Source organism: Odocoileus virginianus, chromosome 17 (genome assembly GCF_023699985.2).
Source record: "Odocoileus virginianus isolate 20LAN1187 ecotype Illinois chromosome 17, Ovbor_1.2, whole genome shotgun sequence".
Lineage (NCBI taxonomy): Eukaryota > Metazoa > Chordata > Mammalia > Artiodactyla > Cervidae > Odocoileus > Odocoileus virginianus.
The window spans coordinates 37,596,440-37,613,514 of record NC_069690.1 but is presented as its reverse complement, the minus strand read 5'-3'; the positions used below and the strand labels follow the sequence as shown (position 1 = coordinate 37,613,514).

Below are 17,075 nucleotides of genomic sequence, written 5' to 3'. Positions count from 1 at the left end.
TCCCGGCAGGAGCCACTGGAGACCAAAGCCCGGAACGACGGTCGGAGTTGGCGGGCACCAGCGGCCTTTGCGCTCGCCGGGGCGAGCGAAGCGCACCAACAGTGCAGAGCTCAGAGCGCGATCGGCGTGCGGGCGAAAAATGCGGGAATCAGTGCCCCGCAGAGAAAAAGCGCGGGCCCACTTCCGAGCCCCGGCGCCCCGTTTTCGAATGCATTCGGGTCTCTCGCCTTCAGCCAGATTATTGTGTCCCGGGCCCGGAGCCTGAGCTGCTGTCCTCAGCTTGCCTCCCGGCCCAGGTTGCGCCCCGTTCTTCGCCCAAGCACACCTAGGCGCCAGCCTCCACCACAGCAAACGAGCCCCGGCCGCGAGACGTCCCCCCAGGCCTCTGCCTCCGTCCTCCCGGCAGTTGGCGCCCCCGAAGCGGCCGGGTTGGGTACCGGACGCAGCGTTTAGGAACTGGTGATCGGGTGGCTGAGGGGGTCAGGGGGTGGGAAGGAGTCGCTCGTTCTCACTCATGCAGTTATTAATTTCAAGGGAGTGTCAGAGTGAATGAAAATAACCCGGACGCGTGGCCAGAGGCGTCGCGTCCCCCGCCCGAGCACAGCGCCCTTTGGTCGAGGCCGAGACGTGGAGGACTGCAGAGCGAGTCACATTTCAGCCGAGTCCTCATCTCACCAGTTTCCAGGCGCCCCAGCTAGGGGCGAGGATCGTAGGGTCTGGGGGAAAGGGGGGCGCACACATATTTTGGGGGCAGAGGTTACTTGAGGAGGGTTAACAGAGGAGAGGACTCATCTTCCAGGGTCAGGGGCTGGTGGGAAGAGTGAGGTCGTAGTCTAGTTTTGGGGGGCCCGGCACCGCGTTGGGGGGGGGAGCCGCGTTAGCCTCTCCCCCACCTCCTCTTCCCCTCTCCGCAAACACCCTGAAGGAATGAGGTCACGTGGGTGAGTAGTGGGCGGGACCTACTCTTGTCTGGAGGAAAAAAGCCATTTTGTCCCCCCCCTCCGAGTCCCGGTCCCTCCCCTCCCCCCTCCGTCCCCTCCCCTCCCCTCTCTCCCTCCCACCCCAAACCGCTTTCACAAACTCCTTTCTTACCGTAGGTTTCTCCCCTCCCGCCGCCCGAGCGAGCGACAGGGCTGCGGCCCCCCTCCCCTCCCTTCCCTCCCTCCCTCCCATCCCCCCCTCCCCGAGACCCACCGGACCCCGAACCCAGGTAAGCGGACGCAGTCTCCTCTCCTTCTCCAACCCTGTAACCATCTGGGGACTGGGACGCGGGCCGGCACATCCTTCTTTACCAACCCCTGCCCGGGGAGGCTCTGAGCCCGGCCTGGTCTCGCGTCGCCGCCCCACCCCCGCCGGCCCTTCTCCTAGCTCGCCCCGTCCGCCTTTCTTTCTCCCTTTTTTCTCTCCCCTTTTCCTTTTCCTCCCTTCCAAGATGGCCGAAGTGGGTTCCCCCCTTTAATGGTTTGGCGTCTCCTCGACCACCACCTCTTTGTGCTGCAGCCCCCCTAGACCCTGCTCCCGAGGTAGCGAGGGGGAGGGTCCGAGGCCACCGCAGGGCTTTGGGGCTCCGCGCTGGGGCGGATCTCTGCTCCCCTAGCCCCCCTGGCCCTCCCCACGGGCCAGAGCAGCCCCTGGCTCTCCCCTTGTACTCCTTTCGATCTGGGGAGGGGTCTCTCTCGGTTTCTCCCGTGGGCACTGAGGCGTTGTGGACGCGCGAGGACTCGAAGCCGGGAGGAAGGGGACCAGCTTTTCGATCGCGGCGGGGCCGGAGGAGGGCGCTCTTTCCTGCCGGGCCCCGTCCTCTCGGGCACCTCCCCCCGTGGCTCCCTTTTCCCCCCCATCCCGGGACTGGGCGCCCCGCCCCCTCCCCGAACCACCTCAGCGGAGCCTCTTTCTCCGGAACACCCCTCCTTGGGGCCCCGCCGAAAGTTTGGCTCCAGGGAAGGTAGGAGCGGCCACCCGTAACTGGGGCCTCTGATCGTCTGACCCAGGCTCCTGGGGAAGCCGGGGTGGAGGGGGTAGAAGGAAGGGGGGAAGATTTATCGCGATATTTCCTGTCGCCCGCAGAGGCAGGAGGGGTTCGGCCGACTGGCCCCACTTGCACTGGGTAGCCCGGCTGCCCCTCCCTTCCCTAGGTCCTCTTGCTTCTAGTTCTAAGGGGGTGGGACCCCTCAACTAGCAGACAGCCCTGCCCCCCCGTCCCCACGGGGGGGCCCAGGCATGCCTCTCTCCCTCCCCCACTGCCCCTATCTGCCCAGAATTGCTCCGGATGGCTTGAGATAGGGGAGGAGGCCTGGGGATGGCGAATTTTTCTGTAAATATTGTGGAGGCGTTGCCCCGCGCTTCCCCCTGGTCTTTGTCTCTGAGACCCCCCGCATCTCCCGCCGCGCTGCCTTAGTCTCCTGGGTTCCCTGAGGCTGGGGTGGGGTGGGGAGGGGGTCTCCTGGTTGTCCTTCACTCCTTTCTTAAGCCTCCTTCTCTGGGCCTCTTGCAGTTTGTTCCTGAAACTCTCGTTTCTCTTCTTCCCCCGCCCCCCCCCCCCCCACTCTGTTCCAAGGTGTTAGTACTTGGAGAAGGAGCATAAAGAAAGCTCTGTTATAGCTTTCTGGTGGGGAGGTTTTCCCAGGGGTTTCTTGGCTTGGAGTTGGGGGTTGAGGTCTTAGAGCTGTCTTTGGAATAATGCAGGGAACAGGCCCGAGGTAAGACTCAAGACTTGGGATCCAGAGAGAGTGTAGCTGGGTGGGGTTCAAGTTGAAGTCTTTTAGGGGGGTGCTCTCTGCTGCTCCTGGTCTTCCCTGGAACATCTTGGTTGATGGAGCTGTTGCCATGGGAATGGAGAGAGCCTGAACAGGAAGAGGTGACATCTTTGTGCAGGTTGGATCCCACCCCACTCCTCCAGCCTCTGGCCCCCCGAGTGGAGGTTGGGAGCCGTACTGCCTTTGTTGCCGGAAGAGTTATATTATAACTTACCCTGGGTAGACCGGGGATGCACAAAAGGTTAGTGTGTGTTTGCAGCTCTGGTTTCAGGCAGGGATGTCAGACTGTGTGCTTCTTGGGGTGGGTGGGAGTGGTTTGTACATCTGGCAAGCGTGGGCCTGGCTCTGGTCTGGCTCTATGTGTGATGGGGTGTGTCTGTGTGTATGTCTGGCCAAGTGTCTGGCTGTGTATGTTGTGAGTGGGAGAGAAAAAAATGGAGGGGGTGTGTCTGGCTGTGTGTGTGCATATGTGTGTGTGTATCTGGCAGTGTGTAACTGTGTATATTTTGGATATTTGTCTTTGTTTGATCTTAGGATGCTGAGAGGTGGGAAGGGGAGGGAGGGTAGAGTGAGCCCGGCTTCGGGAGACTAGAGGACTCTTTCGATGCTTCTGGCAGGAGGAGCACTCGGGGTCAGGGATCAGGGAACACTCAGAGTTTGAGTGTCCCAGGCAGACCTCCACCCCCGGCTCTCTCTGCACACACGCAAATCCGCAGGCTTCCACAGCTGAACCTGCACAGCTGGGAGAGGGATGGACTTCTGGAATCCAGTACATTCTGGCTCTCTGAGGTTCCATAGAGCCTGCTTCACTACCTGTATGAGGGAAGTTGGGTGAGGCCATTAGCCTCTGCTCACTCTTCCCACTTCAAAGAGAGACTGTATCCGCATGGTTATGTTTTGACCCTGACGACTCACTGAATGGTCTTCTGATGGAACCTGGAGTCCTTCTGCCTTCTGCCTGCCTGAATGGAATCAGACCAGGCTTATTGATTCCCTAAATGAGTGGGAAGCCTAGCATGGGTGCCAGTCTGTAACGAGAACTGGAATAGGAGTCAGGCTGTGTCTAGTCCTAGGACTGCCACTGGGTGACCACTTGACCTGAGACAAGTCACCTCTTTCTGAGTGTCTTCATCTGTAAAGTGAAGGGACTGGACAAGATGCTTTCTAAGATCCCTTCCACTTCTGTGATTTTAGATGTCTGGATGTGACCTCAAGTGACTCTTCCCAAGGCTTGGAGATTTTCTAGTAAGGGAGTTGGGTGGATTTAATGTGGGGGGAAAGCAGAGCAAAGAATCCTATAGCTGAGAATCTGAAGGAGCAGAAGGTGATCTCTGGGTTATCAAAGATTGGCTATTTCTCAGGGGAAAAAGAAAACAAACAAACCCGACAAAGAAGTCTGAATTAGAGGGGAGCTTCCAGAAAAAGCCTGGTTAGAATGGAGATATGGGGGGTTGGTTCAGTGAGTAGGAGGCTTTGAGAAAGGGTAAAGACTCATGCCAGCTTGGATGACACGAAGGAGTTGGGGTTGAGTCCTGGGTGCTGATCAAGCTCCTTTGATGCCACTGTAGCTGAAACCCGGGGGCCAGGAGCAAGGACTGTTCCATCATCATGGGGACAGACGGTATTGAAGGACTTGGCCCCCAGTTGAGGGTGGGAGACGGTGCTTAGATTCACTGTGGGGATGTGGTTGGAACTGGCCCCCAAAGTTCCACAGGGCCACTTCCAAATGGCGCGGTCTCCCTTTTCTGCTTCTTGGGACTTGTCTCTTCCTCTCTTTCTCCCTTAGGCTCTGCCCTAAGGTGATGGGAGCTGGAGGTCCAGCCAGTTGTAGCTGGGGAGGAGCTAGGTGTCAGATGTGAGGCCCTGAGGCCTCATGGGGGGAGAAAGACAAGGAGGGTGAGGGAACTGAGCTCCTGTTTACAGTTGTTCTAGGCACCTGCTGCCAGGGCCCTGCAGGTAACCATGGCAATCAGGTGAGGAGCCAATCAGTGCTTCTCCCCACCCCCAGCCCCAGAGGTAACAGTCTGAGGCCCCTGGAGATGGGAGAGGGGAGCAGGGAGTGTGGCAAGGGGGCTCATTTCTTAAAGCGAGAGGGAGGAACATTTCACTCAATAAGCACCACAGCTCTTGCCTTCACCCATGCATCCAGAACAGAGCTCGACGGGTAGTCTTGGTCTGAATTCTCACGAGCGCTTGCAGAAGTAAAGAGGGTGAGCGTCACTGAGCTCCTGCATGTTGAGGCCACAGTTGGCCTGGCAGGACCTGGATGAATGGGAGGATGGGAACTCTTTTTGTTTTGGCTGTGCCTTGCAGCACGCGAGTAGTTCCCCCATCAGAGATGGAGCTCACGCCCCCTGCAGTAGAAGCGCGGTCTTAACCACTGGACCACCAGGGAAGTCCCTGGAAGGGAGTTCTTAAGAGCCAAGTGTCTGTTTTGGAAACAGTGAATATGTGAATGAGGTGGCTAAGGCAGTGTGAAGCGCCCACATGTGTATGTGTGAAAGAGGGAGAGAGAAGAGGGCATGAGATTTGCCAGCAGCAATCTAGACCCTTGGGCTTCCCTGGTGGCGCAGACGGTAAAGAATCCGCCTGCAATGCAGAAGACCTGGGTTTAATTCCTGGGTTGGGCAGATCCCCTGGAGGAGGACATGGCAATCCACTCTAGTATTCTTGCTTGGAGAATCCCCATGGACAGAGGAGCCTGGTGGGCTGCAGTCCATGGGGTCACAAAGAGTCAGGCACAACTGAGCGACTTAAGTACACACAGTCTGGACCCTCAGCATTAGCAGATCCCCGAAGTTTTCTTCCTGGCTGTGTACACACACACACACACATAGTCACATGAAGTACCTTTGGAGGCCCAGAGCATGTACACACCGCATGGATATTATACACACTCAGCGAGTTAGCCACTTGGAGTCTGTTCCCTCCTCTGGATGGTTGTAATAATATTTGGGCATCTTGCCAGGGGTTACTATGGGAACAACCAAACACTATTGTAGCCAGCAAGGTTTCTACATAATTATGAAGGGGGGACCCATGCAGGGAGGGCTGGCTGAGGGGGCGGAGACCCCTTTCCTTCCTCAGGCAGGTCTGGGCCGCTGCATGCATGCTGGCTGTGGGCTTGCGTGTTCCCTTCTGTCTGCCCTGCAGCTTGGTGTCTCTCCCACATGTGGTCTTTGTGTCTCTCCCTCTCTTTTGGTCTCTGGACAGCCTCTGTTGGCTGTTTGGGTCCTGGCCAAACTCATCCTGGGGTCTCTATAGTAACTGCTGATTCCCAGCTGTGAATTTCGGGTCCTAGAAAACCCAATGTGTTGGCTTTAGAAATCTTTCTGGAAAGGAGAGAAGGATGTATGTTGTAAAAGAGCTCTGGGGGTTTGGCTGCCCTCCCAGGCCCCGCCCCATGGGCTTTTCTCTGGGAAAGAGGAGGGAGGTACCGTGGCTGCTGGGTACAGGTTGGATTTCTGAACTAAGAAGTAAGCACATCAGTCCAGACCTGGGCTTTGCCTGTCCTCCCTGGACGCAGGGCCTGGCTGGGTGCTTGGTGGACTGTGGACAGAACTTTCTGCCTGGCTTCGGCAGGCCTCTCTGAGAGCCTGTGGCCTGTCACTGGGCAGTTTGTGGCCAGGTCATGGATGGGAGAAGATGGGCGGGTGGCAGTGCCCACATGCGGAGATTCCCGAGTGTGCCTGGGAGGGGCGCCATGCAGCAGGCCATCCATCGGGGCACGTGGTGGCCTCCCTATAGAAGTCACAGTAGCAGTCGCTTTGCCCAGACTCTTTGCAGTTACCTGCAGAGTCCAAGGCTGGGCCGGGGGTCAGGCTGGAGCTGTGTGTTCCCAACTTTGGGGGCCTAAGGACCATCCTCAGTATTTCCTGCTTGAGCTCCAGGCCTAGAACCTGTGTGGTCAGCATGTGGTGTGTTTCCAAGGAGCTGCTCCGGGGCCGGTTCAGAGCCCAGGGACAATTGGTGGGATGCCCCCTTCAGACTTAGGGTGTTCATTCCCCCAGTGTTTCCACGGAAGGAGGCTTCCTGGAGCAGTGATGGGAGGAAGGAAGGTAGGATGGAGTAGAAAGACCCAATCAGGAGGCTGAGTTTCCTTGTAGCTCCCAGGGAGTTCACTTGTATGTATATGGATTGGGGTCGGGGAGATTTTTAAAACTCTGTTCTCGTCCATTTTCCCGCATCCCCACATCCTCTGGAGAGTTGAGTGGTACTTCTGTGGTCTAACTTCAGTCTTTCTGCTGCTCCTGAGATAGAACCTGAGCTTGTTGCTCAAGGTCATAGGAACCTCCAGAGCCCTCAGTGAACACGCAGAGGGGGTCAGAAAGAACCACCCGAGTCTGGCTTTGGAGGGAGAGGAGGGGGCCATGGGCCCAGGGAGAGATGTCGCCTCTGGGGCAGGTAGAGTACAGTGTGGGAGGAGCTCTTGGATCCCGGGGGTCGTGATTCCATGTTTTATTTCCCAGGGTGACGCCCCCACCCCAGCATCATGCATCGGACCACACGGATCAAAATTACCGAGCTGAACCCTCACCTCATGTGCGCCCTCTGTGGGGGGTACTTCATAGATGCCACTACCATCGTGGAGTGCTTGCATTCCTGTGAGTTGGGGTCAAGGGCTGCTCCTGGGGTAGGTGGCCTCTGCCTTGAAGAGCAGTTGTGTCCATGTGTCTGGTGAGGGTCCCAGGTCAAAGAGAGACTGCCTGGGAGGAGACTGCAGGGTTCAGCCCAGGAGTTCATTTGGGAGACTTTTACCTGAAATCTCTATTCCCTCCTTGAGTCTCTGTGGATGACACTGCACCCCATGAATACAAGGTGCCCTGATGTGCACCACAGGCTTATGACTAGCAGTCAGGGAACTGGGAGGTATCTGGTAGGTTGGCTGTTGATTTGTTCTCCAAGGGGGTTTGGAACTTGGGGCTCACCTTCTGCATGATACTCAACACTGGCTTCATGCACACACACACATCTTTTCTTCCCCAAAGATGGATAAGGGGCAGTTGCCATCTGCAGAGCAGGGCTGCACTGGGTCTCTGAAAGGGCCTGAGCTGCAGGAACATGGTGGACAAGAGGGGATACCTCAACCTGGGCAGGGAGTGTGGGGGCTGATCCTGGGTTACAGAGGGGACTCTGACTCTTCCTCCTCTCTCCACACCCCCGAAGTCTGCAAAACCTGCATCGTGCGCTACCTGGAGACCAACAAGTACTGCCCCATGTGCGATGTGCAGGTCCATAAAACCCGGCCGCTGCTGAGCATCAGGTGGGCCCAGCATTTCCTCCTGCTCCCGCCCATCCTCTGGGGCAGCTGCCCTCTGTCCCCTCCCTCCTTGCTTCCTGAAGTCAGGGTGGCAGGTGGGGGAGGAGCATCGGGCATGGACTGTCCCTTGGGGATGATGTATCCAGCTGAGAAGTTCTAGAGAGGTAGAGATGGGGCCTACAGGAACCCTCATGCCTGGGCCTTGGATCTCAGCAAGAGAGTTGGGAAGAAGGAGCCTAGGCTGGAGAGTCAGGGTGAGGTGGTTGCCGACTGGCTCCTGTGTGCTTTTTTTCAGATCTGACAAAACCCTTCAAGACATTGTCTACAAATTGGTCCCTGGGCTTTTTAAAGGTACCTCACCCTGTGTCCCCCTGCCACCAGCCCTCACTGCCCAGCCTATTGCTTCCCCTGAGCCTGCTCCCTCTCTTCCAGATGAGATGAAACGGCGGCGGGATTTCTATGCAGCCTACCCCCTGACAGAAGGTGAGTGTGTTCACGTGTGTGCGCACACGCGGCCCGCCCCCTGGCACCAGGGCCAGAGGCATGGAAGGCCAGTGGGCAGCACTGCGCTGCCTCCCAGCCCAGGGTTGGGGGAGGCTGGGCTCACTGCACTGAGCTCTGAGATGCCTGGGCTGATGGAGGGTTCCTCTCCCTGCTCCTAAGCTAAGCCTTCCCAGCTCCCTTCTTCCGCAGTCCCCAACGGCTCCAACGAGGACCGTGGTGAGGTTCTGGAGCAGGAGAAGGGGGCTCTGAGCGACGACGAGATCGTCAGCCTCTCCATCGAGTTCTACGAAGGTGTCAGGCAAGTCTGGCCCACACCTGGCCCTTTCAGCGCCCTAGGCAGGTCTCTTCTCCCATGCCGTCCCCATTCCCTGGGAGGAAAGGGCACTTCCAGGAGGGTCTTCCAGATGTTTGTGTGCCGTTAGGTCCTGCCTGCTGCAGGCTTTCCCTTGCTTCATTCTTTCTCCTTCTGCAGAGACCGGGAAGAGAAGAAGGGCCCCCTGGAGAATGGGGATGGCGACAAGGAGAAGGTGAGTGCTCGGGTCTGCCCGGGCGCAGAGTGTGGGCTGGGAGAGAGTGCCTGGGGTGGACCCCAGCCCTTGAGTGCCTCTTCCCCAGCAGACAGGCGTGCGCTTCCTGCGATGCCCAGCAGCCATGACTGTCATGCATCTTGCCAAGTTTCTCCGTAACAAGATGGACGTGCCCAGTAAGTACAAGGTGAGTCCCTGGCCCCTTTGAAACATGTGTCTTGTTTGTGGATGTGTCTGACAGTCTCTGCATCCTAGTCATGGTTCATGGCTGGTTTGGTGTCACCAAGGACTTGCATGTGTGTAACAGCCTGTATAGAATGGTAACTGAAAACAAGATTCAGGTGGGGCAGTCTGCTTCTGCTGAAACCAGTGTGCAGAGGTGCATGGGACCAAGATAAGTGTGTGTGTGTACATGCTTGCATGCTTAGAACTATGGCAGAGCTGTGTGTAAAAAATTAGGGCCATATCTAGGGCCAGATGGCTAGTTTGAAATTTCCAAGGAGCTTTAGCATATAGCTTCTCAAATCTGAACATGTGTATGATCCCCTAGAGGTCTTGTTAAAATGTAATTCTGACTGAGTAGACATTGCATTTCTAGCAAGCTCCCAGGTGCTTCTGGTCCATGGCCTATTGAAGCTCTAGGACAGTAGATCCCAAACTTTGCCACATGTCAGAATCACACGAGGAGTAATTTCTCAGGATTAAAGCTCAGTTCACGTCATACCATTGAAAACAATCTGTGGAGCAGGATCCAGGCACTGGTGTGATTCGACCTTGTGCCTTCTCCCTGGGGCTGTTTTTGTGTCTGTTAGCTCCTCTGGAGAACATGCCAGAGATAGACATGGACCCAGAGCATTGGGTGGATGGCCGGGGATGGCTTGATGATGTGGGCATCTTCTCTGGATCTCTTCCCACCTCCTGGTCAGGAGTTAGGTTGAGACAACTCTGAGAGGAAGTCAGATGCACCGGGCGACCTCAGAGGGATGAGGGATCACCTGCCTAGAGCCTCTTTGCCAAACAGCTGGAGCCTTAAGCCGTCTGCCCTTTCCTCCTCCAGGTTGAGGTTCTCTATGAGGATGAGCCACTGAAGGAATACTACACCCTCATGGACATCGCCTACATCTACCCCTGGCGGCGGGTGAGTGGGTGGGGTGGTACGAGACAGGGGACAGGGCTGGAGGGACCCTGGACCATCACGTGGGCCACCCTGCTCTAATCAGAGAGAGTTCATCCCTCGTCTCATGGGCTGGGCATGTCCAGGGCGGCCCTCCAGACCATCTCTCACTGATGACCTTCCATACTCAGGAGGAAAAATGGATCCTTGGGCAGACCGCATGTGCCGCTTTGGGTGGCCGTGGGGAGTAAACTTTGCCTTCTGCTCTCTGGCCTTCCTCTTGCCTTTTTTCTCTGTCTCTGGTCTGACACTCTCCTCCTCTCCCGCCTTGGTTGGTCAGTCCCATCTGTGTGTCTCGTCCTCCCTTTCTCCCTGTTTGGGCGCTATGGGGTGAAGGTGGGTGGCTGCCCCATTAGCCTGTTTCTCCTGACACCCTTCCCTTCCCTTCTCCCTGCAGAACGGCCCTCTCCCCCTCAAGTATCGCGTCCAGCCAGCCTGCAAGCGACTCACCTTGCCCACAGCACCCACCCCCTCCGAGGGCACCAATACCAGCGGGGCATCCGAGTGTGAGTCAGTCAGTGACAAGGCTCCCAGCCCTGCCACCCTGCCGGCCACCTCCTCTTCCCTGCCCAGCCCAGCCACCCCCTCCCATGGCTCTCCCAGCTCCCATGGCCCCTCGGCCCCCCACCCCACCTCCCCCACTCCCCCTGTGACAGCCGGTGGGGCCACTGCAGCTGCCAACGGGGGCACCTCAAACTGCCTGCAGACACCATCCTCCACCAGCAGGGGGCGCAAGATGACTGTCAACGGAGCTCCTGTGCCCCCCTTAACTTGAGGAAAGGGACCCTCGCCCTCCTTTTCCAGCCATGCCTCTCCACCCCTCCACTTTTTCTGGGCCCCCTTTTCCACCTCTTCTATTTTCCCCAGCTCCTCCCACCTTAGGGGTGGGGGATGGGTTTTATAAATAAATCTATATATATATGTACATAGGAAAAACCAAATATACATACTTATTTTTTATGGACCAACCAGATTAATTTAAATGCCACAGGAAACAAACTTTATGTGTGTGTGTATGTGTGGGGGGTGGGGTGTTCATTTTTAGGGGGTCTTGTGGAATTCTCTCTGCTCTTTTTGGGGGTGCCTAGAGGTGGAATTGGAGGGGCCACTTGAGGCCCAGTATCACTCTGCCCCTTCCTCCTCCTGTTTCCCAAGACATATGGGGTGCTGAGAGGCCCCCACCAACCCCCAAAGCTTTAGGCACAATTCTTACTGGCTGTGTATGGGGTCCTCTCTGTTTCTTGCCCCCTCTTGGCTGCTGTCCTACCGGTACCCTGACCAGTGCCCTTCCCCACCATTGTTGAATGTTCAGAGAATTGCAAAGACAGTGCCTTTTACAAATGCAGCCTATCCCCTGGTTTTGAGGAGCAAGTGGGCAGTGGAGAGGGCATCTCCCTTACCTCCTCCTCTTGCAGTGGAAACTTTGTATAAAGAATAGATAGTTTTGCCTCCCCCCTCCCCTCACCCCCAGTGCCCCCATGTGTGTGGCCTTTGCATCATTTATCTTGTGGAAAAGAAGATTCAGGCCACAGGAGGCCTCGGCCCTTGAACTTCCCCTGTGGTGTTAACATTGTGAACCGCTTCACTCCTTCTCCCCCACACCCCCCCAGGAGCCCGCACTACCAAGGCTGGTGGGGCAGTCTCGCTGGGGGCTGGCGTGGAGAGGTGGAGGCAGGGTGACCTCACATAAGCACAGACCCCAGATTTGGCCAAAGGCAAACAGTCCTCTAGTCCCCTCCCCACCCGCAGCTGAGGCCAAGTCAGAAAAGAGCAACAGAGACATCTAAAAGCACAAGAAGACAGAAACCTGTAGGTCTGACCTCAGCTCCATCCTGAGAAGTCAAGTGGTCCACCCCCATGAGGGGTGGGTCCCAAGAGACCCCTGCCCCCCTGTTTTCCTCCAATGTACATAGATCGGATTGTGAGGGGAGGAGGCAGTACTCTATCACAACTGCGTGTTTGGGGCCGGGCATCCCCCAATGGGTTTGTCTGTGTTCACACCCTGTCCTATGTCTGAGGTGCTGTGGCTGGCTGTACCCTTCTGCCCTGGGATGTTTGTATCTCCTGGCTTTGTAATAAATGCTGCATACTCTCCGGAGCCTGTAGTTCTTTGGGATACAAGGGACAGGAAGGGTGGGCGGGGTCCTCTGGCCTCCTCTAGTCTCTGGGCTCATCCTGCTTTGCTGCTGCTACTAAGTCACTTCAGTCATGTCCAACTCTTTGCGACCCCATAGACGGCAGCCCACCAGGCTCCATCGTCCCTGGGATTCTCCAGGCAAGAACACTGGAGTGGGCTGCTATTTCCTTCTCCAATGCATGAAAGTGAAAAGTGAAAGTGAAGTCGCTCAGTCGTGTCTGACTCTTCCCAACCCCATGGACTGCAGCTTACCAGGCTCCTCCGTCCATGGGATTTTCCAGGCAAGAGTACTGGAGTGGGTCATCCTGCTTTGGGGGACCCTGTATGGAATGAACCTGAATTGTTTCCTCCCTGCAGCCAGTCTGGTATCGCCAGCCCAGGTTAAGATCCTGAAGGGGGATAGGTCTTGTCCCTCACACCTATGACCACAAGAACACCACTCTGGGCTAGCACGTCTATTTAATGCCATCTTCACCAGCAGGCATCAAAGCCAGAGCCTGTTCCCATCTGCCCCAGATTGGAGACCTTGGGTTATCGGAGCAAGCCCTTCATAAACCAGCTATGGGTGCTGGGATCCCTGGGGTGAGCCACCCCTCAGAGTGGGGAGCCCAGTTCTGCCTTCTGCACCTGTTCACTCTTGTGGGTACCATCGCAGTATGGGGGCTTCTGGGTTGCCTTGCAGGTACAGAGCGCCACCATGCGGGTCTCCTGGGCCTTGAACTTCAGTGGGGATAGGCCAGTGCGTTTGAAGAAGTGGGAGCCATCACAGAAGGGCTAGTGAGGAAAAGAAAGAAGTCAGAGAGACCCAACCCCACCTGCTGGGGCAGGACAGCACTGGTAGGGGGACAGGTATCTGAGTGACACTGCCCAACTTTTTTCATCTGTAATGTGACAGTAATCAGAGTAATCGCAAGAAATAAAATGCATAAAGGTTTATCATGCACTCTGCCAGTAGAAAAGTGTTCAGTAAGTATGTCCTTACAGGAATAGTTTCTGGGGGACCCAAGAAGAGAATTTTCAAAGCAAAATGGGCCCTTAAGGATGAGCAACTTTTATACTGATAATGGTTTTTTGGGTTTTTTTAATGGCTCTGAGTCTCCATTGGTTCATGACATTCATTTTCTTTCCCATGTTCTTAAGGTACAAACTTCTCTGAGTGGGCTTTAAGACTGGGGTATCACTTTTGTTTGGCTCCAAGAAACAACTGGGCGTATTCTGGGGCGTGGATGTTGCGGGGAGGGGAGGGGAGGGGAGGGGAGTGGAAAGAAGGGAAGACGGTGAGGTCCTACAGCAAACTGGCTGCCTGGTGTGAGCATCTATGCCCTTTCACCCCAGAAGGTGTTCCTACACAGCCTGAGTAATGGAAACAGGCCCAGACAGGTGGTTTGCTACTGAGTGGCAGAGCTGGAGCCAAGACCTCTTGCCCTTGGAGTGAGGGTGGGATAGGAGGGTGGATGGGAGAAGTGTGCAGATGAAAGTCAGCAAACTGGTCCCAGAGGGCAAGAGGCAGAGAGACACAAAGGGCCAGTCGGTACCAGGCCTCACGGGCAGGCAGCAGAGCGCCATGTTCATGAGGACCTGCTCAAAGTCCACAGCAAATTGGTGGCAAAGCAGGACTTCGGGCCCTGGGCTGCTGACACCACATCATGCAGTTTGGAGGAACACTGTTCTGAGCCAGCTCAGAAAGGAAAGGGGCCCCGAGGCTAAGAATGTGGGGCAGGTTCCTGAGGGGTGGAAGGCTCCTGGGGCAGGAGAGAGGGGAGCGGGCAGCCAGGATGACAAGACAGCAAGAAACCAGGGAAGTCACAGAAACTGAAAAAGGGAGTTTTCAGGAGCAGACACCAGGAAGGGCACACTTGGGACAGAGAGGCTGCTCAGAGTCTTCCAAATGTTGGGGGCTGAGGCCCGGGAACCCAGATGTTTCCCAGGAAGAAGAAGGAAAGAGGGGAGAGAGAGAGACAGGCAAGCCTTTCTGGGCAGAGCCCGCAGCCTCTGAAGAGTAAGGAGCACCAGAAGAGGACAGAACTCTGGTTCCACCGGCCTGGCCCTAGGACTGTTTCTCTTTGTCTCCACCTTGAAGGGTGGATGCAGAGAACTGGGAGCTCCGGGCTGGCCTGAGAATATCCCCACCCCCACCCTCATGGTCGCTCAGGTATCCGTGGGAAAAAGGAATGTCTTGAATGGGAGTTCCTGGGCCACACGTGGTGTCCCCAAACCACAGGTGTGATATATCAATGGGGGGGATACAGGTCTCTCACCTGCTTTTTGCTGCGGCCACACACACACCACCTGTAGGTTTTCCCAGCCACCAGCTCCACCTTGATGGGTGTTTTTAGGGCCACCACGGGCTTGGCTGGGGTTTTGGGGAACCATTGGGCCTGTGGCAGGGAAGATGAAAGGTCAGCTCATGCCTTGGAAGCACTTTCTGGCCTGTGGCCATGTCCAGCTTTCCCAGGGCCCTGGCTGGTGACAGGCATTCTCTGCAGGAGGCTGATCTGACTTCACCCTGCAAGGACCACCCCCTCCCCACCGTGAGGGCCCCCGAGCTGAGGATAGAGAAGAGATTTCAATACCATGAAACCACATAGGTTTCAGGGTCCAGGCTTTCCCTTCAAGCCCTGGCTCTCACCCTGGTGCTAGGGGTGGAGGGCCAGGATCCTGCCAGCCTTGGCGGAGCCAACGGCACCTGGGACTCGGTTTATCAGGCACTGGGGTTGCTCATGCAGAAGCCTGCTCCCCGTCCTCTGCCGTCCGCCCTCACCCCATTTCCCTTGAGCTAGGGCGAGGCGGCTATAGACAAGGGAGTCTCAGGCTGGAGTTTACAGAGCAGGGCTGACCCATTCTGGCTTCCTCCTCCGGTCTCTACCTCGGTGGTCTCTCTGGGCCTGGGGGACTCAGGTAGAGGGAAGGAGAAACAGGGTGGAGTTGGGGGGTAGGGCTTACCAGCCAGGAGGTGATGTCCCGTCTCTGGTTCAGCGTCTGCAAGGCAAGCAGGCATCCGCGGGGCGGTGATTTGGAAACAGAAAAATAAAATCAATGGAAAGCGGAAGACTTCAGAGGGAGGGAAGAGACCGCAGGGCTTAGGCGCGCGTTAGAAATACGAAGGTAATAAGCGCTCCCGAGAGAGGAACGGGAGCTGCTGGGGGAGGTGCTGGCACCCAACGGGCGCTCAGGGACGGCTGCAAAGCACCAGGCTACGCAGGGGTTTGGGGGAAGCTCAGCCGAGGGACAGGCTCGGAGAGGCGGGGCGATGAGCGGAGGATGCTGGAGCGGAGGATAGGGGAGGGCCCCGGCCGCGCGGGTGCTCACCCAGGCCGCCGGCCGCACGAGCGTCCCCAAGCCGCGCACGGAGCCCATGGCAGCCCCGCTGCCACCACTGCGCCACGCCGGCTCCGCCTCGCGCCCCGGTCACCTTCCCGCTTCCCCGCCTCCCTCCGGCCCAGCCCCGCCTCGGCCCGGAAGACGCCGCGGGGTTCGCGCGGTGCGGGCCGCGGGCCTGCGCGGGCCGTCCAGCCCCAGCTGCCGGAAGTCGGGCCGAGGAGCCGGCCCGGCAGCCCCCTCGGAGCCCCCAGGGTGTGGAGGGCTCTCCGGCGCCCCCTTCGGTACCCGCGTGTCTGCGAAGGACCTGCGCGGAGCATCGCCGCCCGTTTCATTGCCTGCGCCTCCCGGCGACCCCCTCCCTCCTTGTGGGCCGGGATTCTGCCCGGACCGGGACCTTTTTCTCTTGCCGAACCTTAAGGCAGTGCTTCTAGAAGTGCGGTGTGGATATATCTCATCACTTATGGAGTTGTGGGTTTTTTTGTATTTTGTTTTTAATCAGATTCCGCCTGGCCCAGACCTACACATTACATTTTTATGCGTGGAGCAAAGGTATCTGATTTTCAATATGCAACCTGGGTATTTTGTGCATTTTGGTCTGTGAAGTACTATTCCAAGTACTTAAAGAAATGTTAGTAGACCATCTACCCACCCCCACCTCCATCCCCTCCCAAGGCTCCCACAGTTGGCCCTCCACCTCTCTTTCCCTTCAGTAAAGCCAGACAAACCAAGGTCTCTTTGGTTTTTTTTTTTGTAAAACATTCTTTTATTAAAAGAACAAGTGCTGTTTACGAACTGCCCTTCGTACAAATAACATCCGTTATACAAAGATACAAGATCCGGGTTATGCACAATTCCAGGCTTGGAGGTGGCAGGGGAGGGGCATTGCCTTTTGGGTTGAGGATATAAAGGAGGCTTTACAAAGAATGTAAAAGTAGCTCCTGGGTTTGCAAACTGTGGCTTCCCCTCCCTGCTCCCCTAGGAAGGGTCTGCTACATTGAGAAAGGCTGGGGTGCAAAGAGGGGGACAGGCTGGGAGCCAGGGTTTGGGTCTCTAGTCCCACCACCTAAGTCCCAAGTTGGGCTGGAGGACGTAAACAAAGGGTGATGAAGGCACCCCTCAGTCACCAGCTTTTCAGTAGATCAAGTCAAAGGGACTGGGAGCCAGACACACTTTTAATCTGGACTGATGTGATTGGAGGAAGCCAGGGTACTGCGCCCCATTTTCCTACAGATTCCCAACTGAAGTGACCGCAAGCCCTCCAGGAAACTGGGATAAAGGAGAACTGGGAGCAAGCTGCCTACCCTTAACTCTGCTGACCACATACCAAGGCAGATGCTGGCAGGCAGAGCCCGTGTCTTTGAAAACTCTGCATTTCCAGTTTGGGAAAAGGCAGCAT

At 56.7% G+C, this 17,075-nt stretch overlaps 2 protein-coding genes across 10 annotated transcripts; one reads left to right on the top strand and one right to left on the bottom strand.

The window, feature by feature from the left end:
• Nucleotides 1-474: 474 nt before the first annotated feature.
• PCGF2 (polycomb group ring finger 2) lies at nt 475-12,315 on the top strand. 9 transcript variants are annotated; one of them, XM_070479378.1, is made up of 11 exons: nt 1,017-1,210; nt 7,226-7,360; nt 7,923-8,019; nt 8,312-8,367; nt 8,449-8,499; nt 8,680-8,818; nt 8,993-9,047; nt 9,136-9,234; nt 10,105-10,185; nt 10,619-10,727; nt 10,928-12,315. In XM_070479378.1, exons 2-11 carry the CDS (start codon nt 7,249-7,251, stop codon nt 11,101-11,103), a joined length of 975 nt encoding a protein of 324 aa, XP_070335479.1. In that variant the 5' UTR covers nt 1,017-1,210; nt 7,226-7,248; the 3' UTR covers nt 11,104-12,315. The 9 variants fall into 9 exon arrangements, with proteins under 9 accessions (XP_070335476.1, XP_070335479.1, XP_070335472.1 ...); XM_070479375.1 differs by lacking the exon at nt 1,017-1,210 and adding an exon at nt 475-714 and having other exon boundaries at nt 10,619-11,189; XM_070479371.1 differs by having other exon boundaries at nt 10,619-11,189.
• Nucleotides 12,316-12,800: 485 nt separating this feature from the next.
• Nucleotides 12,801-15,948, bottom strand: CISD3 (CDGSH iron sulfur domain 3). The gene is made up of 4 exons (XM_020879561.2): nt 15,668-15,948; nt 15,302-15,337; nt 14,617-14,736; nt 12,801-13,132 (listed from the first exon to the last, which is right to left on the bottom strand). The coding sequence occupies exons 1-4, from the start codon at nt 15,713-15,715 to the stop codon at nt 12,953-12,955; spliced, it is 384 nt and encodes a 127-aa protein (XP_020735220.1). The 5' UTR covers nt 15,716-15,948; the 3' UTR covers nt 12,801-12,952.
• Nucleotides 15,949-17,075: the final 1,127 nt, after the last annotated feature.